This window comes from Taeniopygia guttata, chromosome 3, assembly GCF_048771995.1.
Source record: "Taeniopygia guttata chromosome 3, bTaeGut7.mat, whole genome shotgun sequence".
Taxonomy (NCBI): domain Eukaryota; kingdom Metazoa; phylum Chordata; class Aves; order Passeriformes; family Estrildidae; genus Taeniopygia; species Taeniopygia guttata.
In genome coordinates, this window is record NC_133027.1 from 87,465,842 (window position 1) to 87,492,420 (window position 26,579).

General features: G+C 46.6%; 1 protein-coding gene across 1 annotated transcript; it reads left to right on the plus strand.

Moving 5' to 3' along the window:
• Positions 1-1,103: 1,103 nt before the first annotated feature.
• Positions 1,104-26,161, plus strand: ANAPC1 (anaphase promoting complex subunit 1). Its single transcript, XM_030268667.4, has 47 exons — positions 1,104-1,466; positions 2,241-2,402; positions 2,530-2,581; positions 3,146-3,255; positions 3,409-3,491; positions 4,308-4,381; positions 4,619-4,764; positions 5,396-5,616; positions 6,243-6,452; positions 6,735-6,830; positions 7,079-7,169; positions 7,253-7,318; positions 7,471-7,608; positions 7,937-8,077; positions 8,311-8,371; positions 8,659-8,846; positions 9,257-9,331; positions 9,474-9,739; positions 9,949-10,040; positions 10,330-10,478; positions 11,442-11,520; positions 11,599-11,635; positions 11,728-11,798; positions 11,912-12,090; positions 14,025-14,251; positions 15,335-15,453; positions 15,836-16,107; positions 16,629-16,863; positions 17,596-17,687; positions 17,827-17,961; positions 18,080-18,162; positions 18,300-18,378; positions 18,674-18,748; positions 19,278-19,354; positions 19,553-19,643; positions 19,737-19,790; positions 20,032-20,225; positions 20,415-20,501; positions 20,927-21,044; positions 21,808-21,885; positions 22,193-22,260; positions 23,214-23,352; positions 23,913-23,999; positions 24,404-24,499; positions 24,630-24,828; positions 25,290-25,424; positions 25,896-26,161. The coding sequence occupies exons 1-47, from the start codon at positions 1,254-1,256 to the stop codon at positions 26,009-26,011; spliced, it is 5,856 nt and encodes a 1,951-aa protein (XP_030124527.4). The 5' UTR covers positions 1,104-1,253; the 3' UTR covers positions 26,012-26,161.
• The last annotated feature ends 418 nt before the right edge of the window (positions 26,162-26,579 follow it).

Genomic DNA, 26,579 nt, shown 5'->3' on the forward strand with positions numbered 1-26,579 from the left:
CCCACAAATAGCTTCTTAAGCACCATATCAGAGAATTCCAGAATCCCAGAATGTTTTGTGTTGTAAGGGACTTCAAAGATGATCCAGTCTCACCCCTTGCATGGGCAGGGACACTTTTCACTATCCCAGGGTGCTCCAAGCCCTGTCAACTTGGCCTGGAACACTCTCAGCACGGGACAGCCACAGCTTCTCTGGGCTAATGTCCATGTCTCAAACCCAGATGGCCATGGAGCTGAATTGTTGGGATAACAGACAAGGATTGTTGGTACTAAATGCCAGGTAAATTAACAAGATGTAACTGGAGAAGAGGCCATGCAGAAGTAGGGCAGGGCTTTTCTGGAGCAAACATCCTTGTTCCAGTTCAAGAAACACAACAACAACAACAAAAAGAGCATCAGCACAGAATTCTTTCTTCCTTTATGTCGGAGCCCCTTCAGACGCTGAAAGGGGCTCTGAGAGCTCCCTGGAGGCTTCTCTTTTCCAGGTAAACACTCCCAATTCTGATGGAGATTGACCCTAAGATTGGATTAATCTTCATCCCACCTCCTCTTTGAAAAGCAGTTTAGGAAACAAGAGGGTTCATTCTGTATCTCCCTTACCCTTTCCTCCTTTTTACATCCCTGGCTTCCATCAAAATCACTCTACATGGATTCTGATTATTCTTTATCCTGGGATGCTGCGATAATTTGGGTGGGAAGGAACCTTAAACATGACCCAGTTCCTTGCCATGGGCTGGGAAACCTTCCACTATGACAGGTTGCTCCAACCTGGCCTGAACACTTCCAGGGTGGGGCAGCCACAGCTTCTCTGGGCAACTCTTCCAGTGCTTCACCACCCTCACAGGGAAGAATTACTTTCCAACATCCCGTCTAAACATATCCTCCGTCAGTTTAAGGACAGTCTAGCACGACCCCAGGCTGTGAGCTGGGCGATCCATGCCGGAAGTCGCCATGGGAGGACAGCAGTCACCAACCACCGCCGCCTGGCACCACCGTGCCAGCGCTCGGCGGGACTGTGGCATCGAAAGGCATTTTGGGGGAAGTCTCCCCTCAGGATATGCCGGGAGGCACCGGAATCCCGCAGGACACGGCGGGAACAGGCGCAGCCATGGCGGGGCGGGCGCGCGCGGGGCAGCCCGGGAGCGCCAAGATGGCCGCGCCCGCGTGAGCGGCCGCTGCTGCCGCTCCCCGCGCGTCCCGGTGCCCGCGGGACCCGCCGGCGCGTCCCGGAAATAATGTGGATATCGGGGCCCCATGTCGGACCACTGTGACGAGAGGGCGACGATGATTGCGGCCGGCGACCTGCAGGAGTTCGCGCCGCGGGGCCGCGAGCAGAGCCGGCGGCACCCGAGCGCCCTGAGCCTGCAGCTGCGGCGGCTCCAGCCCGCGCCGGAGCTCTGCTCCTCCGACGGCGCCGCAGGACTCGTGGGCTCCCTCCGAGAGGTCACCATCCACGACCGGCAACGGGTACGAGCCTTCCTGAGCCGGGGGTCGGGAGGGAAGGGAACTTAAAGCCCAAGCGGCTCCCGCCCGCCACCATGGGCTGGGACACCTTCCACCACACCAGGCTGCTCCAAGGCTCCTCCAGCCTGCCTTTGACCTCCAGGGATGGGGCAGCCTGTGCCAGGGCCTCACCACCCTCCCAGGGAAGAATTCCTTCTCGATATCTCACCTAACCCTGCTCTCTGGCAGTAGGAAGCCATTTCCCCTTGTCCTGTCAATCCAGACTCGTGTCCAAGTGCCACTCCAGCTCTCTTGGAGCCCTCTTGGAAGGGGTTTTAAGGTCTCCTTGGAGACTTCTCTTCTCCAGGTGAACAGCCCCAGCTCTGTTGGAGATCGACCCTAAGATTGGACCCATCCATATCCCAGCTCCTCTCTGAGAAGAAGTTCAGGAAGCAAGGGGGTTCACTCTAAATCTCAGAACTCTACAAAGGGTCTCCTTTGCCCATTCCTCCCTGGCTTCCATCAAAATAAATGTAAATGGATCCTGATTGTCCTTACCATGGAATGCCAGGGGTTTTTGGGTTGGAAGGGATCTTATGGATCATCTCATTTCACCTCCTGTCATGATAAGGGACACCTTCCACTATCCCATGGTGCTCCAAGCCCCATCCAGCCTGGCCTGGGATACTTCCAGGGATGGTGCAGACACAACTTTTCTGTGCCAGCACCTTGTAACTGGCCAAACTCATCACACCCATGGGTCTTGTGGCTTTTCTTTAACAAACCTCTGTTTTCCAGGAAAGCTGGCAGCTGAGGAAAGGCATCAGTGATGTTGGGGAGGAGGTGGACTATGACGAGGAGCTGTACGTGGCCAGCAATATGGTCATCTGGAGCAAGGGCAGCAGAAGCCAAGCGTCCACTGTGTACAAGGCATTCACCGTTGACAGCCCCGTCCTGCAGGTACAGAAATGTGGGAAAGGGGCACTGAGGGAATCCACAGGCCCTTTCTAGGCAGGGAACAGGGGAAGGTGACATTGTGTGGGAGCAGCTCGTTCTGGAGAATTAATGATGCTGTGTTGGGTTTCAGGCCTTGTGGTGTGACTTCACTGTGTCCCAAGAAAAATCAGAAAAAGCTGATGGTGAGTGTCCTGCTTCTTGTGCTGCTGGGCAAATGCTCAGAGTTCAGCTTTCTTGGCTTTGAATCATGGAATTATTTAGTTTGGGAAAGCCCTGAGAGGCCACCAAGTCCAGCTGTTGCCAAGGCCACCACAAAACTACATCTCCACGAGCTGCATCCATGTGGCTTTTATAGCCCTGTGCCTGTGTCAGGGCTGGATACTCTTTTGGGGAAGAAATTTTTCCCAATATCCACCCTGAATCTCCCTGGTGCAACTTGGGTCTATTTCCTCTCATCCTGTCCCTTGTTCCCTGAAAGCAGAGCCTGACCCCCACCTGGCTGCACCCTCTTGTCACAGAGTTGTGCAGACCCAGAAGGTCTCCCCTGAGCCTTCTTTTCACCAGACTGAGCTTTCTCTGCCAGTCTTTGTTTTCCAGCCCCTTCTCAGCTCCATTCCCCCTTCTGGACACACTTTAGGAGCTCATTCACCACGACTTGAAATGTCAGAATTTGCTTTTTGTGTATAAGGGATGTCTGAAACAGAGTGAAACTTCACTGTGTAATTGTTTTGTTCCTTCCTTTCCAGTGTCAGGCAATGAGGAAATAGTGGAGAAATGTATCTGCATTTTGCAGAATTCCTGCATAAACGTGCACAGCATGGAGGGGAAGGATTACATCGCTGCTCTGCCTTTCCAGGTAACTTCTGCCATGCTTTTTGTCCACATTTATGTTTCCCTGCTCTGCGCAAAAAACCTGAACATCGTATTTTCCTACAAGACCCTCAAACATCATCAACACAGCACATGGTTGATTTTTTTATCCCACCATAAATCCATATTTTTTTTATAGGTTGCAAATGTCTGGCCAACCAAATATGGGTTGTTATTTGAGCGTAGCAGTTTTTCCCATGAGGTGCCTCCGAGTCCACCCAGGTATGAGATGAGGAATTTGGGTGGTTTCCTGTTGGATAATCTAATAAGGAATGGAGGAATTGAAGGGCAGTAGTGACAGATCCGTGTGTTTCTGATAGAAAAAGGTTAAATTGGGTGGAAAAGGAGGAAGTTATGTTTGACCCTCCCTGGAAGTGTTCAGGGACAACTTGGATGGGGCTTGGAGCAACCTGGGATAGTGGAAGTGCCCCTGCCCATGGCAATGGATGGAATGGGATAATTTTAAGATTCCTTCCTACCCAAACCATTCTGGGATTTTATTGATGCATTTCTTCCAGTCTTTTTATACCATCCCAGTGACTGAGTGAGCACACTCAAAGCTGAGTGTTAAAAACTATTTAGGTGTGCTGGTCCAAGGAATAGGATCTGGGAAGCACCAGCCTGATTCCATTAAAGTTTGTCCTAGGAATTGATTCCAGGCCGCCATGGTCAGCTGGGAGAGTCACTGAGGGATTGGCATTGAGACATTTTCTCTCAGCTGCAGGATCCCATTTCCTCTTTGGTGAGGATCCCATTCCCTGCAGAGTGGGGATCCCATTCCCTGTTGGCTGAGGCTTCCAACCCTTGTGGAAGCCCTCTGTGCATCCCAAAGGAAGCAGTTGGACAATGCGCTGATGAGCAGCTTTAGTTCACTCTTTTGGGTTTTCCCCTGGGATTCTCTAGTCCTCAGAAGAACTGGGATTATGAATAGAGGTCCTGAAAGTTGAGTCTACTCAGTCAATCCAACAAGTTTTTGGAGATGGAATCTGTGTCCCTGCTGTCACATTCCAGGCTCTGATTTGTCTGGCTTTTCCCTAGGGAACCTTTGCCGACGATGTTCAGCATGCTGCACCCCTTGGATGAGATCACCCCTCTGGTCTGGAAGTCTGGAGGTACATTGGATGTCACTGGAGTCCCTCAGGGTCTCTAGCAAATCCCAGTGTGTCCCTGGAGCATGCCCTGTATCAAAAAATTCGGGAAGAGTCACTTCCAAGGATGCAGTTAGAGTGGCTGCATGAACATGGAAGCTGCTCAGGGGAGAAGCCCAGATTGTGGAAGGAAGAGAGTGTGGGAAATGCTCATAGTATTGTTGTGGAGCTGATCCTTTGGAATGAATCCCTGTTTTCCAGGAGTGTTTGGATCATCCCGGGTGCAGTACGTGGCTGACCACACGCTGAGGATCGTGTTCCTCAGCACTGACCCTTCCATTGTGATGACCTACGACACTGTGCAGAGCTTACACACCGTTTGGGCCCTCAGGAGAGTCAAGCCAGAGGTAAACATTCCCTGGGGAATAAAGATCTCTGGAAAATAGCTGTGTGCATTTCTGTGCCCTTATGTTTGTTAGGAATGCCTGGGATTTGGGTTTGTTTCATTTATAAGAGTAAGATGTTTGGTGGGGCTGGTTCTTTTGGTTTTTTAGAAGTTTTTTCCATGGAGTTGCCTGAAGCAGGGAGATCATGGGGTGGTGATGGTCATGGATTGTGTTATTAACATATTACTCTGTACATTGGACCAGAAGTCTTAAGAAAAGTGGAAAGTAACTTAGTGCCATAAAAACTTTGACAGTGAGGGTTGTAAGGCCCTGGCAGAGTTTCCCAGAGAATTTGTGGCTGCTGCATTCCTGGAAATGTTCCAGATTGGGCAGTGCTTGGACTAACCTGGACTAGAGGAGGGTGTTCCCATGGCAGAGGGTGGAACTGGCTGGGCATTAAGGTCTTTTCCAACCAAATCCTGTGATTTTGTGAAAACCATTGGAGCAATTTCTATGGGAGTGGAAGAGTAGGGTTGATGGGATTAACTCTGTAGGCTAAACATGGATTTGTAACACATAACTGATGGGAAAAGATGTTGGAAAAGCCATTCCCTGGCTGTCTTTGCCCACATGCCATTGGTTTTCCTCCCAGGAGCAGAGCCTGGTGCTGAAATTCCCAGAGCAGGGGGGCACCCCCCAGCACATGGCCACCAGCAGCTCCCTGACTGCTCATCTCCGGAGCCTCTCCAAAGGAGATTCCCCTGGGGGCTCCCCTTTCCAGAACTACTCGTCCATCCACAGCCAGAGCAGATCCGGCTCCTCTCCCAACCTGCAATCCCGCTCTCCCACCATCTCCAACATGGCCGCTTTGAGGTGGGCATCCCCAGCAAATCCCAAAGGATGGGAGCTATGGAATAGCATGGACACGTTTTGCTCTCTGTCTTTCCATCCAAGGCTCAGGTGCCTCTTGTGTTGCAGCACCTGAAATTTCCCTTGGAATACCCTTCCTGTGCCGTTATCCCAATAGTACAGGAGGGTAGTGCCTGTGCCAGAGCCAAGGAGGCTGCTCTGTCATGAATCAAGTCATGTCTGCAGGATGTTTGGGTTCCATGAGTGTTTTGGGCTGACTTCTCTAAAGAAATTAGAGGGAAGAGGTTGGGAGGGATTTTTGATGGAATGGACCATCTGAAATCCTTTTGAAATCTCATCTCTTGCATTTGGACAGAGATGCCAGGAAAATAGAGAATTGTTTTCCTGTGCTAGAAACCTAAAGGAAATCAGCAGTGAGCTAGTTCCTGGTTTAGGGTTTGGTTGGGTTCTAAAGTCAGTGGATGAGCTCCCTGAGATTTTCCCTGATTTTGAGGATCCACTTTTCAAAAATATTGAATGTCTCTAATGCTATCCCAGTTTTGAATATCCACTTTTTGGCTGCATCAGTATCTGCTTTTTCCATGATTTTGAAGATCTTCTTCTCATCCATATCCTGTCTCTGCCTGCAGCCGCTCCCATTCCCCAGCCCTGGGAGTCCATTCCTTCTCTGGAGTGCAGCGGTTCAACTTTTCCAGCAGTGCCCAGTCCCCAAGGAGACCCAGCGTTACCCATTCCCCAAATTCCATTTCCAATGACTCCTTCCTCGTGCCGGAGACGGAGCCGATTGTTCCTGAGCTCTGCATCGACCACCTGTGGACAGAAACAGTCCCAAGCATGAGGTCAGGTGGTTTTCTTGGGATGAGAGTTGGGTAGCAGGAATTAAAGTGAAATCACAGCTTGTTTGAGTGTTTTTTCTGCAATCGGAGCCATCTTGGCGTTTTCATGGACTTGCACTCCCTGGTTTTTTTGGGAAATGATGCTGCCTAAGTGCCTGGCTCCCTTGCAGAGGACTGAACACTTGGACCAATTTTCCCTGGTGTGTTATTCCGGGTTTTCTGAATGGATTCATGGAGTCTCCAAACAAAGCAGGTTCTAACCTGGTCCTTGTGTCTCTTTTCCAGAGAGAAGAATTCCCAGGCATCCAAAGTGTTCATTTCCACCGACCTTTGTGGACAGAAATTCCTCTGCTTTTTAGTGGAATCCCAGCTCCAGCTGAGGTGAGCATTCCTTGGGAACATGTGAACCAGGAGAAGCACTCCAGAAATTCCTAGCTGGAAGTACATCAGGAGTTTCAATTAATTAGAAAATTTAAAAAGAGTTGATATATTTTGAGCAAAGCAAGGAAATGGAGGAAGGAACCACAAAACCCACAAAAAAGTCACTGCACTGTTGGAAGTCTGTGTTTTCTTTCTGTAACAATACCCAGGACAAACCTTTTACATTTCCTGTTCTCCCCAATCCCTAGGTGTGTAAAATTCCAAGAGAGCAATGATAAATCTCAGCTGATCTTTGGATCTGTCACCAATATTCCAGCAAAGGATGCGGCTCCAGTGGAGGTATTGTTACCTAGTCCTTGTCATGCAGCTGGCGCCTCATTAATTAAACACAAGAAGCTGAATGTGATGCTTGATTATTCCAGGGAATTGACACATTGCTGGTTCTGGAAGGCAGTGGGAATCTGGTGCTTTATTCTGGAGTGGTTCGGGTAAGCAACACCTTTTCCATCCCTAATTTATGTGTGGTGCTGAAAAGGGAGTCCTGAAGTATCCATGGCATTAATGGAACAATTAAATATTTTTTGTGGGGGTTATTTTTAGATAAAAACTTAACTTTGTGTTTCCTTTTTCCACCAAAAAGGTGGGAAAGGTTTTTATTCCCGGACTTCCTGCTCCTTCCCTGACAATGTCCAACCCAATGCCTCGGCCAAGCACTCCCTTGGATAGTGTCAGTACTCCATCCAAGCCTTTGAACAAGCATCTGGGGCCCCTGGAAGAGGTAACAAATTAGGAAATATTCCTTTTCTTGTAATGATTGGTGGGTTTTTTATCTTCCAAGGTGTATTTTGGAGTTGAATCTTCTTATTTTGTAAATCCTCTGAATAAACTGTGCTTAAAGAAGATTTCTGTGGTGCTGCCCTGTTTATTTATTTCAGTTTGCCAGAAAACTTCCAAGGCAGGGATTGGAAAGATTCATAGTAGTTTCTAAGATTCTTGTTAGTACTTCAAACCCAACAATTATAGCTGTTCTTTGCTCAGATGCATTTTAATTCTGAATTCCACTTCAATTTGAACTCTAAAATGGGCTCATTTTTCCCACTTTCCAGAGTGTGCTTTTGTCACCAGTTCCAGAATTAAGGGATTCTTCCAAGCTCCACGACTCCCCCTACGTTGAGGACTGCACTTTCCAGCAGCTTGGGACTTTCATCCAAGCTCTGAGGGATCCTGTCCACAACAGAGTAACTCTAGTAGGTATTTCCCTGTCATTTGGGACAACACTTTTGGTAACAGATTATTTAAAGATAATTCCAAGATTTCCAGTGTTTCACAGAGCTGGCACGTGAATTCCACATCTTAATGTAGCAAAAGTCAGGATTTGGGAATATCTTCACCCTCTAAGGAGTTCTGAGTTGATAGAAAATGACTCTGCCTGCACTTGATGCATTTCCTGATTTGTTTCTACTTTTGCTGGATTTTCCAGGAACTCAGCAATAACACCATGGTTCGGATCAGTATTCCTGAAATCGCCACCTCGGAATTAGGTAGGATTCCAAAGCTTTAGGTGGCCTTTGCTTTGCTTGGGGAAGGGCTGAGATGCCAGTTCAGACATGGCTGGTTTCAGTAATGAGCAAACAAAGGAGTATTTTTCCTTATTTTTGTTCTAAATTGGGGGATTTATGCTCAACTCAAGGAAGAGCCGTGGGAGTTTTGTGGCTTTATTTGCAGTTAAAAGCAGGTCCAAGAAGAGGAACCTGTGGAGATTTCCACCACTGATGAAGGAAATTCCAGGAAACCAGAGCTGATGGATTATTTCCTTCTTTTCTTACAGTGAAAAGATGCCTGCAGGGGGTGAAAGCCATCCTGCCCAAGGAAACAGCTGTGCAGATGTTGGTGAAGTGGTACAACGCCTACAATGCCCCGGGAGGGCCCAGCTACCACTCGGAGTGGAATTTATTTGTCACCTGTCTCATGAACATGATGGGTTACAACACTGAGAGGCTCTGCTGGACACGGAATGTGAGCAAATTCATTCTTCACTTCTAAGTTTCAGGCCTGTTTTACTCTGTCTTTATCATGAGATGTATTTACAAGGTGCTTGTTATAAATGATGAAGATTTGATTCCAGCTCAACACCTAACACTGCTGTATTAAATTTGGTTAATCTCATCCATATTAAATCGATTCTGAGTTTAAACACAGGTCACAACTCAGATTGTTGTTCCCTAAAGAGGATTTTGCATTTCTGGGGTTTGTTCAGCAAATCCAGAAGTACCTCAAGCGGCATCATGTCCTACTTGGCTTGAGTTCAGATGTTGTGATTCACCTAGGAAATCTTGGGAATTTCAGTCCTCAGCTGCTTTTATTTAATTTTCCTTTTTCTATTTATTTATTTTATTTCTATTTATTTTTATTTTTATTTGTTGCAGCTCGATTTTGAAGGCTCACTCTCTCCAGTCATTGCTCCAAAGAAGGCAAGGCCATCAGAAACTGGGTCAGATGAGGTAAGAAGTGATTCCCTCAGTTTTATTTGGATTGGGTTTTAGGGAAAAAAAAATTCCTCTGTAACAGTGCTTTGGAATTACCTTTCTGGAAATTATGTTCACCATGGATCCTCTGTCTTTCTTTCCTGTTTATTTGCTCTAGGACTGGGAATATCTCCTGAGCTCTGACTACCACAGAAATTTCGAGTCTCATCCCGTTGCCAAAGCTCTGCGGCTGGACCCTCTGGAAGTTTCGGCTTCCAAGGATGACTTTTCTCAGAGCCTCAGTTTGGATTCCTCCACCCTCCTTTTCTCCCACATTCCTGCCATTTTCTTTGTTCTCCACCTCATCTATGAGGAGCTCAAACTGAACAGTCTGATGGGAGAAGGACTCCGCTCCCTCGTGGTTCTCCTGGTTCAGCTGGCCAGGTATTCCCACTGCAAAGTTGTTTCTCTTGATGGGATTGCCCCAGTTGGAGCAAACTTGCCCTGTATTTGAAGGAAAGGAATATTTTAAACCTTTCCTATTTGTTCCATGGCTCCAGATTCTTCCCCACTAGCAGCAACTGCCAAAGGTGGCATCCAGGAGGTTGGAATGGTTTTTTCCCAGTCTGTGACTCCCCTGTCTCTTGTTCCAGGGATTTGAAACTGGAAGCTTACGTGGATTATTACTACAGGGACTACCCAGCCCTTGTCAAAACCTCCAGGCAGACCTGCATAATTGACCAGGGTGAGCCTTTGGCTATTCCATGACATTTGGATATTCCCTTTGTTTTTAACATTCCCCTCATTCTGGACGATTATCCCCTGCTTAATCCTTTAAAATAGTTTTTCTTCCTTAACTAGATGCCTTGATTTTTCATTCCTGTCATTAAATCCCGTCTGACAGGACGGATCTGTAACATTTTGTGGGGAAATGCTGGATTATTGTTATTGAATGAAATACTGGAGGAATTGGGAATGGTGAGGAATTCTTGTGCCTTTTCCCTGAGCTCATGGTCTTTGCTGTTCATCTTAAGTCCAAACAGGTTTCATGCTACATCCCTCCTTTTTTTCTGCTGAGCCTCCAAGTATCTTCCAGTGGATGAGTTCCTGCCTGAAGGGAGAAGGAGTGCAGCCTTATCCCTACTTACCAGGAATCTGTGAAAGGAGCAAACTGGTGATACTGGTGAGTACTTGGGGGGGACGGGGAATACAGGGATTGTGCCTTGTTCTGTCAGCACTGCCCTGTGGGCAGGGTTTGCTCCCTGCTGCTGAATTACCTGGGAGGGAAACATCCCTAAAGGAGGGTGAAATAACAGAAGGATGTATTGGAGCTGAGGACCTTCACCACTTCTGTGTTTTTCTGTGGTTTGTGCAAAGTAATGATGGAACTTGGAATTATCTGTACTTTGGGAATGAGAATTCCCCAGTTTTTTCCTTGGGCATGCCCCAACATCAGTATTTAGTCCTGTGAGTGCTGATGCTATCTCCTGGTCAGCATCACTTCCTTAGTCATTGATGGGAAAACCCTTCCAGCTGGGAGCAGAGGTGTCAAGCCTTAGGTGCCTAAGGAGAAAAGCAGGGAGAAAAAGCCAGGATTTATCTTCCTCCTCTCTCTGCCTGATCTGCCCTTGCACAACTCAGAGTTAAAAGATCTTCATAAAGCCCACAAAATCATTTTACCTAGTTGTGATTTTTCCCAGAATTGTCAAAATACAGTGACTGATCCCTGATTTTGCTGGCTGGACTAAAGAGTTTTTCACTTGGAACCTTCACAAAATATCCAAGATGTGGAGGAGACCAAGTAGAAAAGGGTGTCTACAAACAATGTGTATGTCCTGCAGGAGAAATGGAATGTGAGAAACCCAAAAAGGATAACTGGGAACATGTTTTTCTGTTGAGAAGATATTTATCTTTTATCTCTGGGGCAGTGAGAGAAGATTCAAGTGCATTGTTTCAGGGTGGATTTTTTTTCCTCAAAATGTAAAGCTTAAAAGTTTGGTTTTGTTCAGTTGTTTCAGTCTCCTTTTCCCCACAAAACACCTGCCCCACTTCTGAAGTTGTATTCCAGTTACTTCCTGCCTGTTTTTATGGGAAGGAAAGGAATATCAGCCCCAAAATTACTTTCTTCGGTGTCTCTCCTCCCCAGAGTGTGGCTCTGTATATCCTTGGGGACGAGAGCGCTATGCTGAATGAAGCCTCCCATTATTTGTACAAGATCACATCAGGTAAGGATACTTTGCCTCCATCCTGGGAGTGCCTCAAGCTTGGAAAACATGGAATTAACATGGCCTTGTCTTTCCTAGGCCAACGTAAGCAGCAGATGGAGCAGGATGACAATCGGTAAGGAAACTTTTTTGGAGTTGTTCTGTTGAGTTTGTGACTTCCCGCTGACTTCTGGATGAGCTTTTTTTGGCTTCTCCTTAATTTTCCAGATGCAGTTTCAAATCCAGCACTTCTGTTTCCAGCCTGGCTGAAAAATTGGTCCTTTGGATGACCAGTGTTGGTAAGAGAGAAACAACAACATTCCTGAATAACCATGTGCTTGGATAACAGGAAACACTCTTTGTGTGGATTTCATATCACTTATTTGGAGTTTTTTCCCTCCTTAATTTTAAGGTTTCACCTTGCGGGATCTGGAATCTCTTCCCTTTGGTGTGGCCCTTCCCATCCGAGATGCCATCTACCAGTGCCGCGAGCAGCCATCCTCTGACTGGCCGGAAGCCATTTGCCTCCTCATCGGCCGCCAGGATTTGTCCAAACAGGCCTGGGAGGGGAGCCTGCAGAAGGGAAAATCCGTGAGTATGGCCACAAAGGGATTTCCCAGTCCCAGGGTTTGGGCAGAGCACGTGGCTCAGGAGTTTACAGCTTAATTCCCAAATGGAGGGTGACAAAATGGAGGCTTTACATGTACAAGGGTTTTGGTGTGAAAACCAGCATCCAGCAGGGATGGATAATCATGGATAGCTGGGAAAATTCACATTTAACTCATGAAATAAATCACATTTTAAAACTTAGACAAAAGTTTTGCTCCAGAGCTGTTGGATTCCGCCTCTTCACAATCTTTGGTGCTTTTTCCAGAGGCTCTGCCATCAAACCATGGCAGAAGGAGAAGGAAGTGGGTATTTGTCAGAGGCTCATTGTGTTGGCATGTCCGGCATCCTTCTTTCCACTAGAAGAGCTAGATTTGGAAATAGACTTGCCATATTTCTCTTTTTTCCCCCACAAAAGGTTTTAGTTATTTGTATCCTAAGGTAAAATGATTAAAAAACAGTGTGGTGTTTTTCTCTTCAACATTTTCTTCTGATGTTGGCTATCACCAGCATTCCCAGGAATTTTATCTCACTGAAATGTCCTTTGTTGAAAGCCAAAACTCATCTTAAGGCTGTCATAAAACCCCGTCATGGCAGAAGATTGGAGCCTTTTCCAAAGTCAGGAATTGGAATCGAAATCTCAAGTCCATCTTAGTCAAGATCCTTTTTTGCTGTCTCAGCTTTGGAAGGGATATTAAAGTTATTCCAGTTTTCTGCGACAAATGCTTTATGACTAATTGCATATCAAAACTGTAGTTAGTTTGACACAAAGGTTGATTAATTCCAGGTCAAACCCCACCTGCCATCACACAAAAAAATCCTTTTTGTTTGCTGCTGGTGGAAGCTGTGCCAAACCGAAACCCTCACGAATCATCAAAAATTATGATAAATTTGATTTTATCACTGACTTTATAACAATGCCTCAAATTGATGTGACCTTAAAAGGCCAAAGTGATCTTCAAACCCCAAATTGTTTGTCATTTCTCAAGAGGGCAGGGTGGAGTTTCCTGTTTCAGAACGGACGCTGCTGCTCTGGGTGGTGCAGTTGTGTGTTGAGATTGAGTGTGGATTTAAGAGAAGAAATTGGGTTTCATTCATCAGCTCTTCATTTATTCACCTTCCTGGGGCCACATGTTCCTGGAGAACCACAGGAAGATCTGTTCCCTTTGGGTCCCCTCATCACTTGTGTGATGTGAGCAAACAGGAGAGCAGAGTTTTAGAAAAGCATTTCTTAAATATTGCATGGAAAAAGGGTTTTCCTGGAGTGCTCCTAAGCTTTGGTGCTTTTCTGTTCATGTGTGGAAGTTCCAGAACCATCCTGGTGCTGTGATAAATCTCAAGTTTTCTGATAAGAATTTGGGGATTTTCTGCTGAGCAGGCTGTTTGTTTTAATGGGTAATTTGCTTTTCCAAGGTGGTTGTGGAAGGAATCCAAATTGATACGTGAAAACATTGATGCTCTGAAAAATAACACAGGGGTTGGAGTAGAATCTGCAGAACAGCAGTTCTGGTTGGGCTGGTCACAAACTGGGATAATCGTGAACTGGGCTGATGGAGTAGGCAGGGAAAGGAAAAACCCTTTCCTACAACTGCTCCAAAACAAGCAAGTATTTTGAAAGGACAAGAACTTCATCACAAGTCACCTCCTCAATGCATTTGAGGTGTCATATCCTCTTGTCTTTAGTTGTTTGTCCCATTTGGTTGTGCAAAAGTACTTGATTTCCATCTCTACAAATCCTCCAGGCCTTTAAATTCCTGTAAGGAGCATAGGAACGCCGTGACCCTCCAGGGTCCCTTCGATGTACAGACAGATGTCCGTCCCTTCTGTGTACAGACCCATCATTGTGCTGGGTGAGTTCAGGTTATGGTGCCTTCCTGACAGTTTCCCTCCTGGAATTGTCTTTTCCCTTTCCCTTGCAGTCTGTGGGCTCGGTGCTGTCCTCAGATATTCCGTCGGCAGCCGATTCGGAGGAGGATGAGGATGGCATGAACGACATGAACGAGGAGGTGATGTCCCTGATCTGGAGTGAGGACCTGAGGGTGCAGGAGGTGCGGAGGCTCCTCCAGAGCGCCCGGCCTGTCCGGGTCAATGTGGTACAGATGCCTGAAGCCAGTGACCACGAGTACATCGAAGAGAAGGAAAACAGGTAAGGAATCCTGGAAGCATGGAGTAGCTTGGGTTGGGTTGGTTTTGGAAGGACCTTAAAGCTCATATCATTCCAACTGCTGCCATGGCTATTCTACTATCCCAGGTTGCTCGAAGCCCCATCCAATGTGGCCGTGGAAATTTCTCCATTTCCAGCTGTTTCTATTTCCCAGTATTTTGCTCAGCTGAAAGATTGTAGGGATATTTTTGGAGGCTCAGAATCAAATTAAAAAAAAAAAAAAAAACATAATCCAAGTCTTTGGAGTTCTGTGGATCAAAGCTCTGCTCTATTGGAGTAGGGGGCTCTTTGGAAGGACAAACAGCACATTGAGATCAGTTGGGGTTGAAGGGATTTTGTAGCACTTTCTTCTGCCCAAAAAATGTGAAATATAAGCAGGACCTACTCTGTAGAGACCAAACCATCCATGCCCTCCCTAAAGCTGAAGAACCCTTTGTGATAGGCTGGTCTTGGGACAGAGGACCTTGGAATTCCACAGAAAGCACATTCACTGTCCCATCCCATTCCTTTCAAGCCTGTGTTCAGTGGCCTCGACTACCCCTGTCCTGCTTTATTCACTGCTGGGGTGGGTTAAAAACCTCTTCTTTAAAAACTAAATTAAAAAGCAAACCTGAGAACACCATTAGCATGCAACATGTTCTGAGTCTGACCTAGGGAACTGAGTAATCTAATGAGTTTAGAAAGCGTTTCCAGACTAAATCATAGAGAATTGTGGTCAGCATTCTTGGAAGCACCTTTTTACCTCTGTATGTGGGTTATTACTCGGTGTTATCACCACTCATAGCAGGATCCCACAGGGCAATCATGACTTTCTCCTCTCACCTCACTTCCAGCATGTCTGTGGAATGGATTTATTGAACCAGCTTTAAGGGAAAAATAGTGCCAGGTTCCAACAGCTAAAAGGTATCTTGGAGATGAACTTTGTAAGGACCAAAGATTTTGTTCAAAAGGGGAAGAAAAGAATCACAATGAGGGGAAAAACGGTTCTGTCCAGTGCCTATTGTTTGTAGGTTGTTTATATTTGGGAAAATTTTCCATATGGTTTTGGATTCAATTCTCCACCAGGCTGCTGCAGCTGTGCCAGCGAACCATGGCGCTCCCAGTTGGACGAGGAATGTTCACCCTATTCTCCTATCATCCTGTGCCAACGGAGCAGCTGCCCATCCCTAAGCTGAACCTTACCGGTACGCTGGTCAGGGGTTCCTTCCCAGTCCATCCCAGAGCTGGATGGGCTTTCTTCCAGCTGTTATCCCATTACAGCTCAATTATGGGTTTTGTAAGGAAGCAGCTCCTCTGGACTTAGAATCTGCCACCTAGAATGGTGGAAGATCCTTCTGGAATGGTCAGGGCCAGTGTTATCAAACACTGAAACCTTTTATTAGGTACAGAAGGAGAGAAAAGTGGAAAGATTGTTCTAAACAGTGCTGAGAGTCATAGAGGATGGAGATCCTGCAAAGGGCTGTCCTGATATTCCTGAACATTCTTGGGTTGGAACTGTTTCCTCACTTGGCATTGGATGAAGAGTTTGGCTTTTCCTGACTACTGTTATCCTCTCTCCCATGGCAGGCCGTGCTCCTCCGAGGAACACCACTGTGGATCTGAACAGCGGGAACATCGATGTGCCCCCCAACATGGCCTGCTGGGCCAGCTTCCACAATGGGGTGGCCGCCGGCCTGAAGATTGCTCCTGCTTCCCAGATCGACTCTGCCTGGATCGTCTACAACAAGCCCAAAATCACTGAGCTGGCCAATGAGTACGCGGGGTTCCTCATGGCCCTGGGCCTCAACGGGCACCTCACCAAGCTGGCCACCCTCAACATCCATGACTACCTAACAAAGGTGAGGCCTTCTGGCACATCCAAGAGCCAGATCCCAGTGGGATTGGATTCTTTAGGCAAAACAAGGAAGGAAGGTTTCTTTGAACTGCTGCATTGGAAGTTTCCTGGTGTGGGAGAGTGTCTTGAGTTGCTTCATTATGGTTGTGGTGCATGGTTTGGGCTGGAAGGATCCTTTATCAATGTGAGGAAGGAGTTCTTTCCAAGGAAGTGGTAGAGAACTGGCTGTCCAGGGAGGGCATGGAGCCTCTAAATAAACTCTGTTCCAAACCCACCTGGATGCATTCCGGTGTTAACTGCTCTGAGTGTCTAGGACTGGATGATCTCCAGAGGTCTCTTCTAATCCTAAATATTCTGGGGTTCCGCAGAATCAGGAACCTCCATTTACATTCAAAGATTTTCAGCAGTTTTACCACCAGATCTTTTCACCCTGCGCACAGCTCATTGAGATGGGCCACTGGAACGTTGGGACAGGGGTTTTCCCATTCCTTGATGTGCCTCACTGTTCCTTGTCCCCTTACCCAGGGCCACGAGATGACGAGTATCGGGCTCCTGCTCGGCGTCTCTGCTGCCAAGCTGGGCACCATGGACATGGCCATCACCCGCCTGCTGAGCATCCATGTTCCTGCCCTGCTGCCACCCACCTCCACAGAGCTGGATGTCCCCCACAACGTCCAGGTGGCTGCCGTGGTCGGGATAGGCCTGGTCTACCAGGGCACTGCCCACAGGCACACTGCTGAGGTGCTGCTGGCTGAGATAGGTGGGTGTCGACTCTGGCAAAACAGGATGAGGGCTGGGATAGTTGCAGTGTGCACCAGGGAGTTGGGAGCTGTAACGTTGGCACCATCCCGCCACAACATTTTCTTCCCATTTTTCCAAAACCTCATGGTCCCTCCTGGGAGCTTGTGCAGCATAAAAAGGAAAGTCACTGGATTTAGGAAAAGAAACGTGGCAGCATCATTACTGTTCCTACTTCTTCCACTTGGAAATTTGGTGTCCTAAATTCCCCTGTTTGGAATTTTAAGGGTTTTTAACCACTGAGCCCTAAGAGCTGATGTGAAAGCAGATTTATGATCTCACTTGTGCTCTCATTCTGAATTAATTTGTAACAGCTTTTCTCCGTGTTTACATAGGACTATACTTGGAGACTGTGTCGTTTATTAAACAGGGAATGGGATAAATTTTAAGGGTGAAATTGTTGTGTTTCTGGAAATTGGATATATGCATCCTTTTTTTGCAACAGCATTTGGATTGGTTCAGGATCTTAAAGCATCCTCAGTTAAACTTGGCATTTTCACCATAGCTCTAAACTTCAACCATAACATTTAGGAGGGAGTTGCTATTTGGGAGTGGATGGATAACCTGCCAGCTCCTTGTCATTCCACTGAGGACTTCCCTAAGGAGGGCAGATATTTTTTTTTCTCCTTTCAGTAGGAATTAAGCAATAAGCTGGAATTTTCAAAAGTGAATTTTGCTGGTTTGGTTTCTCCAGGGCGTCCCCCCGGCCCAGAAATGGAATATTGCACGGACAGAGAGTCCTATTCCCTGGCAGCTGGGCTGGCCTTGGGAATGGTGTGCCTTGGGGTAAGTCAGCTGCAATTAGGAGACTCATTATCCATTGGTATGGCATTCCAAGAGCTGTTCCATCCTTGGCTCCCAGTTACCTATGGGTTTTTCTCCTAGAGGAAGGCACTTCCATGTTTTCTTTCTTTCCATTCCTTAGCATGGCAGTAATCTGATTGGGATGTCAGACCTCAACGTTCCCGAGCAGCTATACCAGTACATGGTGGGGGGACACAGGAGATTCCAGGCGGGAATGCACAGAGAGAAGCACAAATCTCCCAGTTACCAAATCAAGGTATGTGGCGCCAGTGCTGGCTTATTTAAGTTGGAAGACTGGGAGGTGTCCCCATGACTTTGGGAATGTCATTCCTTTCCAACCAAACCTGTGGAAAGTGTTCCCTGTGTTTTCCCAGGAAGGAGACACCATCAACGTGGATGTGACGTGTCCAGGTGCCACTCTCGCACTTGCCATGATCTACCTGAAGACCAACAACAGGTATTAAATTCCTTGAGAATTCCTGCAGGGTTAAACTGCCCTAGTGTTGGCTTTGCTGAGGTTTGGAATTGCTCTGCTGAGGTTTGGAATTGCTAGATTGTGACCTGGAAATCCATTTTTTTTGCCATGCCCTGCAGATCTATTGCTGACTGGCTCAAAGCACCAGATACCATGTATCTGCTGGACTTTGTCAAACCAGAATTCCTTATGTTGAGGGTAAGATTTTCCTTGGGTTCATTCCTGAGTCTATTTAAATGATGTTTAGGAATTCCAGCCCAACATGCCCATCATCCAGAATCCTTTGCTTCCCAGCCAAACTCACTTCTTCCAATAATTCCTCCTTGTAGTGTGGCAGCTTCACTGTCATGGAAGCAGAACTTAGCGAGAAATAGATGAAAGACACAGTTTAGGGGGAATGTTACACTGAATTTTTAGGTGTATTTTTATACCTTTTACCAATCCCATAGATAAATTTTTCTCCCTCATGATTTGGTATTCTTCCTTTTGCCAGACCCTGGCTCGATGCCTGATTTTGTGGGATGACATCCTGCCCAATTCCAAGTGGGTCAACAGCAATGTGCCTCAGGTAGGTGTTTGTTTATGTATGGTGTGTTTGCTTCTCAATTTTACACCTCCCTGGATTGTTTTCCATGTGGGTATTTCCATAGTCACGTCAGGAGCACAAGGAAATGAGCATTAACATGACCAAGATGACTGTCCCCTGGGGTCCCTGGATTTTAGGAGCCCTAGGGACTGGAAAGGAGATGATTGAGGAGAGACAGGATTGTTCCAGACACAAAATGATGTCAGGGAAAGGAAAGGATTAAACTTTTCCCTGCATTGCCAGGTGCAAAACTGCTGCATGGAGTTGAGCATTAGGAATAACTTCCCAACAGTGGAATCAGTGATATTCCAAGATATTACATGGAATTTTTAAGACCAAATGAGCTCAATACCTATGAGAACTACAGGATGCTGATGGTCTGTGTTGGGGAAAAAACAGCTTTTCCTTCCCTTAGATCTGTTTGGTATTGCTTATGAACTCTTGATGGCCAGAGTTTCAATTAGTCCATCAGTTTTCCCTTGGATTTATTTTCCTTTCCGGCTTTTTACAGATCATAAGAGAGAACATTATCTCTCTTCATGCAACAGAGCTGCCTTCATCTGAAGACCTGAGCTTGGAAACGCTGGCGTGAGTAACATCCCAAAAATCTCCTCCTAGGGAATTTTACTGTCCTGTAAAGGACAGGTTTTTTATATGGGATAGCCTATAAAGGATGAGTCTTCCCTTTTATTTTTAAGGGATAAAGGAGTTTGTGCTGTATATTCAGATGAAGAGAAGAGGGAGAAGAGGAACATTTAATCATTTCCTGTTTATGTTGTTCCTTAGGCAAGCTCATGTCTACATCATTGCTGGAGCATGTTTATCCCTGGGATTTCGTTTCGCCGGGTCGGAAAATCTGGCAGCATTTCAGTGCCTGGTAAGAGGAGGGTTATTTGATTGCATTCACTTCCCTGGGAGCTGTCACTCATCTTTTGGATCCATATTCACTGGGCATTCCTTTTCTTTCTAGTACAAATATGCCACGGATTTCCTGAAGTGCTTGTCGGCTCCGACAGCATCCATAGTAAGTTTTTCCAAGCAAAAAGATGGCTTTTTGTGACCCTTAGCAAACCTCAATGGGAACAAACCCAGTCCTTTTATTTCCTGGATTACACATGATATATAGGATGTGGCAGAGCTGGTGGTTATCCCTCCTTCTGGGGAATGTGGTTTTCAAGCTCCAGGGTAGAAAGTGGTGGATCATCCCACCTGGAATGTGCTGTTGGCCATGGAATTGTGATGAAACGTCTCTGTTGTGCTTGAAGACAGGTCACTATAACCTGGAAACGTGCCTGAGTGTCCTTCTCCTGGCCCTGGCCATGGTGATGGCTGGCTCTGGGAACCTCAAAGTGCTCCAGCTTTGCCGTTTCATGCACAAGAAAACCGGGGGAGAGATGAACTACGGCTTCCACCTAGCTCATCACATGGCTTTGGGGCTCCTCTTCCTGGGAGGAGGAAGGTAATGGGCCTTTTCCAAAAGCCTTTTCCTCCATTTCCCTTTTTTTTAATGTATCAATGCATAAAGGTATCTTCTGTTGGAAGAGAAAGTCTTGTTGTCTTTGCGCACTCCTCATCCCTCCATAATATTTTGGCTTCCTGTGTTTTTTTAGACAGAAAACCAAAGGACAGTGTTGTTTTTTTCGTACAGATATTCCCTGAGCACTTCCAACTCCTCCATTGCTGCTCTTCTCTGTGCTCTGTACCCTCACTTCCCTGTTCACAGCACAGACAATCGGTAAGGCTTTCATGGGGATCCCATTTCCTTCAGCTGAACCATCTTCTTACAAAAGACAAATGATGGATTTTTACCAAAAAATCAATTTTTGGAAGTTCTCCATTCAAAAAAAAAAAAAAAAAAAAAAAAAAAAAGTGGGAAATGGAAGAAGTAAGTGACAGTGGTAGGGATCTTTAGTCAGTGAGGAAACATCAGCTCTGCTGTACTCCTGTGATGTGGCTGCTCCAGTTTGCTCATCTGGAAAGATTTTTGTGGAAGATTTGTCCATTTATGACCCTTAATTACTTTTGGTTCTGCTCCATTAAGCCCTGTTCTGCTAATTAACCAATACCATGGTTAATTACGAGCTGTATTTGGGTATGGGGCTGGAATTGGGTGTCTGGGATCTTTCCTAGCCCATGCTGAGCTCCTGGTTCCCACCCCAGGTACCACCTGCAGGCTCTGCGTCACCTGTACGTGCTGGCAGCCGAGCCCAGGCTCCTCACTCCCGTGGATGTGGATACCAACGCTCCCTGCTACGCCCTCATAGAGGTCACCTACAAGGTAATGTGGCTGGGAAGGGCCTGAGGAGCTGTGGGATAGCCAAACACTCGGATTTATGTAAGTTTTCATTAGAGTGGCCTCCAGTCTTCGGTTTGGTTTCAAGCTGTGGTGGAGACAAGGTGAATTCTGCACAAATAATTGAAGGGTTGGGCTCAACCCACTCACACCCCAGGTGTGCTTTGGTGGCACCCAGAGAGCAGAAGGGAGGACAGGGAGAGTCACCAGTCTTCAGACAGGCAAGGATGGGTGTCCTGACTGACCCAGGTTCTTCTCCCGCTTCAGAGGGATTTCCAAAGGCTCAGAGGTGGCTGGAAGCATTTGTGGTTTTCCAGGCCTTCTCTTAATTCTGAGATAAGTAACTTGGTGTTTCTCCTTGGTGCTTCCATCAGGTGTCCTTCAGGGAAGTGCTTTCTGTGGGATTTATTGTATATGGGAGAAGGGAGATGCTCAGAATTGATTTATTGGAAATTTTAGGGGGAAGAGGTGCATCTCTGTGGTTCTGGCAAAGAGTTCTCCATGTTCCCATTACAGCTTGCTTCCCAAATCTTCACGTTTTAGCCTTGCCCAGCGTTAGGTGTTCATGCATCCATCCATGGAAAAATTGCTTGGGAAGTCCATGTATCCTGGCATGAGTCCTGTGTTTACTTAGGAACAGAACCCCCTGCCTGGTGCCAGAGCAGTTGTTCCCCACGAGATGTCCCTTTCCTTCCTTTTCCCATGGAAATGAGCTTTTCTAACCTGTGGCTCCCATGATGTTTTACAGGGCACACAGTGGTACGGGGAGGCCACTGAGGAGCTGATGGCACCCACGCTTCTCCCAGAGCTCCACTTACTGAAGCAGGTAGAGGAAATCTCTGTTTAATGGAAAATCACCTGGATTTTGTGTCACAAATCTCAAGAGCTGAGATCTGATGGTTTTTGATTCCTTAGCATGACTCTGGACAACATTGTCCCATTATGATTCCTGTCTTCTGTCTTGATCAAGATCTTCCAATATCTGATGCAGCAGGGAATTCCCTGTAGGAGACACAAACCTGAATTTTTTGTTTGGGCAACACTATGAAACAGCCCAGAAAAAAAAAAACAGTAGAAACCTCTTAATTAAATTATTCTGGTTATATTTAGTAATAAAATGTTTCTATTGACAGATCAGAGTGAAGGGCCCCCGGTACTGGGAATTATTAATAGATTTAAGCAAGGGAATGACTCATCTCCAGTAAGTGTTTTTTAATGCTCAACTGAATCATGACCTTGTAGTAATCGTATTGCATGTTTTTTTTAAACCCTCCCACATCTCTGGGTTGAAACCTGGGTTTCATCAAGTCATTGTTGTGCATCTGACTGCACTTTAGAGGGGAAGAAAGAAACTGCAGAGTTGGGTTTCACCCATTGAGGTGAATAATTCATGCAAAAAACCAGGGTTGGGAAAAACCTGATAGTAAAACCCACAGAGACTGGCAGTGGGATGGATGCACCAGAGAGCAGCTACAGCTCATGGTTTTGGTTTGGTTTTGAGTGGTGGTGCTATCATGTTTCCCAGACTGTTGGGGACTGTTACTGCCCTGTGAAATGCTTTTTCTTGTGTCACCCCATGTCACAAAGTACCACCCGCCTTCGTGACACGCTCGAAACATGGGGCAGCTGTGGGAACCAGAGATTTTACCGGAACACAGGATCTGGGGGTGGGGGGGGGGGGGAAATCATTCTCATCTTTGCACTCCCACGTGAGGGGTGGGAGAAAGAAGCTCAATCTTTGCTCAGTAATGTGTTGTTTTTAGGTCATTTACTTGCCATTAATCAATCCCAGAATCATTTAGGTTGGAAAAGACCTCCAAGATAATGAATCAAATCATTGATTGTCAACTTGTCAACTGGAAAGATTAAATTAAGCTCAGTCCATTAGTACAGTATGCTTTGGGTTTGAAGGGATTTAAGGATCACCCAGTGCCACCTCTGCCATGGCAGGGGCACCTTCCACTACCCCAGGTTGCTCCAAGCCCTGTCCAACTTGGCCTTGGACACTGCCAGGGATGGGGCAGCCACATCTTCTCTGGGCGTCCTGTGCCAGGGCCTCCCCACCCTTGCAGGGAAGAATTCCTTCCCAATATCCAGCCTGAATTTCCTCTCTTTGAACCGATTCCGTAAATCAGCCCTCTTGTGCCACTCCAGGTCGATCCTTTCCAAGGGTGGCATCCTGTACGTAAAGCTCCGAGCTGGGCAGCTCTCCTACAAGGAGGATCCCATGGGCTGGCGCAGCCTCCTGGCACAAACCGTCACCCACCGCAATTCCGAAGTCCGGGCATTCAAGGTACTGCTTCCTAGGGTAGTTCCTGCCAGGAATGCTGCTGAGGGAGGGAATTCTGGTGGTTTTCACAGGACAGCCACGTGTAGGTGCATCTGCCATGGGTGTTCATGAGTGTTACACTTGTCCTGCCCATGAAGTGCTTGATCATGCAATCATTTAGGGTGGAAAAGTCCTCCAGGGTCATGGAGTCCAACCTTTACATCATTGACTCCAACCTTTAAATCTTGGAGTCTGACCTTTAGGTTATGGAGTCCAACCTTGAGATCATGGAATCCAACTTTTAGATTAAATCCAGCCTTCAGATCATGGAGTCCAACCTTTAAATCATTGAATCCAAATTTTAGATCACTGAGTCCAACCTTTAGATTGTCTAGTCTAGACTTTAAATTGAGTCCAACTTTTAGATCCTTGAGTCCAACCTTTAGACATGGATTCCAACCTTTGGTGTGGGTTCCAGTTTTCTCCCTTGCATTCTGGACACTTTGGAAATAAGTTGTTTTATCTTTGTGCACAAATTCTAAAAGTTCCTTTTAAGGATGTGTTTTAATCCCTTTTTTTTCCAGCCAGAAGCAATTTCCGCTTTCACTTCCAATCCCGCTCTCTTTTCCTTCGCTGATTATTTTTGCAAACCAACTGTGAACATGGGCCAGGTAGGAAGCATTGGTGTGGACCAACACTTATTCCTTGCATAAAAAGTAGGGAAAACCTGCCTTAAACTCTAGAGCAGAATTTAGCCCTGCAATCAGCAGGAACGGGATATTGTGTAATACAACTCTGATTCCCCTTGGTTTGATATTGGGATTTTTTGTCCCATTCCTTGAGGAATGTATTTAACAAATCCAGAGAGCCCTGAAGCTCTTAGGGGAGGTCACAGAAGGTGTTTTACTTGGAATTTCTTTAAAAGGGAGGGCATAAAACCCAGTTTAATTATCCCAAGGAAGAAGTCAAGTGGTATCATTAATTATGCCAAATTCCTGTGATGCCACTGCATGGATTAACTTCAACGGAGGCAGGAACCTGAAATAAATTGTGCCTGACACCTGACTTTCCTCAGAAACAGGAAATCCTGGATCTTTTCTCCTCCATCCTTTACGAGTGTGTGACCCAGGAGAATCCGGAGATGCTGCCCACGTACATCGCCATTGACCAAGTAGGAAACTCCTCTTCCTGTTGGAAACAACACTTTTCCCCTCTTTTTGGGGGCAAATAATGGCAGGGATGGCAGGGGTTGAGGAGTCATTTACTTCCTGTTTAATTCCTGCTCCAATTCCCACTCTCAGGCTGTGAGGAGGCTGGAAAGGCAGGAAATGTCAGAGACCTTTGAGCTGTGGCAGATGAAGCTGGTGCTGGAATTCTTCAGCTCCCGGAGCCACCAGGAGAGGATGAGCAGAAATCCAACCCGAGGGCTCTTCATGAACTCTGAATTTCTGCCAGTGATGAAGTGCACCATAGATAACACCTTGGATCAGTGGCTTCAAGGTAAAGAGAAATTTCAATTCCAGTTAGAATCCTGAAATGGTTTGGGTTGGAAGGGACCTTAAAGACCATCTCTTTCCATCCCCTGTTGCTCACCTGATTCTTGTCTTGCTGATCCAGGTTGATTTTTGCCTTAAAAGTATGGAAAACTGATGAGGGAAGGAGGGCATTTTCAGTTTGATGTGGAACATTCCCTGGAGAACTGTGTTTGCCTGGAGTAGTTGGGGGATTTTAGCAGGGAAGGTGATGTTTCCCGAAGAAAATTCCTTCCTCATCTTGCACAGGGAGAATTTTCCCGGGACAAAAGCAGATGGTGACCACAGCAGGGTGGCCATGGCAGAAGGAAGGAGGTCGGAAAACAACCTCCCAGCCCACCTTCTGTGGAGAGTGGACACTTCAGTGGGATTTATCTGTTGAAATTCTGCTTCCCAAATGTCAACAAAGGTATTCCTTGTGCCTTGCAGCTGGAGGGGATGTGTCCCTGCATTCCTACCTGAGCGGGCAGGCTCCAGAGGAATCCCAGCTGAGCATGCTGGCATGCTTCCTGATTTACCATTCTGTGCCCACACCGGGACAGCTGGCAGCTGGAGGCTTGGAAGGTGAGTCTGGAACTGGGATTAGGGAAATCTGGGCAGCTTTTCCTTGCCCTCCAGCAGCTTGGGAATACACTAGTCCTGAGGTTACTAAAGGAAAAGAAAGGCATCTGGGCCTTAATTTTGGGAGCTCTGTTCCTTGCTTAGGGCTGGGGCAGAAATGTCCATGAGGGGTAGGAGGCTTATCCAAGGAATCCTGTGCCAGCCACAAATTCCTGTGTCTGGGCATGGAAGATTCCAGTTACCTGTTACACAACTCTTTTCTGGGTGTTCTTTTTCTCTGTGTTTTCCTTCTTCCTGGATTTGCGATCTCTTTTAAAAGATATTTGAGATCTCTTATAGAACTTTACTTTCCAGCCAGCACACAACAAACGGATTCATGGGATGACACCTCCAGAGCTCTCTGGAGCTTCTCCCAATTTTGGGTGAATTTTTGCTCATTTTTACACCCTTTTCCTTTGCTTTGGATGTTTTTAGGGAGCAGGAACTTCTCGGAGCTCCTGCTGAAGCTGCGGAGGCTGCATGTGCCTGTGCGGGCGCTCCTGCGCCTGGCTCCACTGCTCCTCGGGAATCCCCAAGCCATGGTGCTGTAGTCCCACCAAACATCCCAAACTCTCCTTCTTTTTGTACCTTCCCAAACACCAGATTCACCCCTAGCTGTGGCAACCACGACCAGGAGTTATTTATAAATTGTTATGAGGAATTAAAAAGTGAGGTCACAATAAATTTACTTTTGTAACGAAGGTTTGTTTGCAAATGTGTGGTTTTTGTGGGGAATTTGGGAAATATTCCTTGGCTGGGAATAGTGTCTTTCCTTGGCTTTGTAACTCCTTTGCTTGTGGTGGATCTTATTTCCAGACAATGGAAATAATTCCTGGTTCAAACACTTTGGGTTCCCTTCCTCCTTGTGTATCCCCCTGGATGAACGTGAAGCAGGGCTCATTCCTTGTTGGTTCCGGGCAGGGCAGATCCTTAATTTGTCACCAAACACATAGAATTACTCCATAAAAAGCAGTCAGAGGTTGAGGGATTACTCAGCCAGAACCAAAGGCTTGGATTCTGATTATTGTGGTTCCAAATTTAATTCTATTCTGTGGGATTTATGCCAATTTCTCCCTATTTTTTCCGAAATCCTCAAGGATTTTGTGAAGGGTCAAAAGG

Coding starts and splice junctions, on each gene's coding strand:
- ANAPC1 (XM_030268667.4), top strand. CDS start 1,254: ATGTCGGACCACTGTGACGAGAGGGCGACGATGATTGCGGCCGGCGAC. Junction 2,582..3,145: donor AAAATCAGAAAAAGCTGATG/GTGAGTGTCCTG, acceptor CTTCCTTTCCAG/TGTCAGGCAATGAGGAAATA. Junction 20,502..20,926: donor GTTCACAGCACAGACAATCG/GTAAGGCTTTCA, acceptor TTCCCACCCCAG/GTACCACCTGCAGGCTCTGC.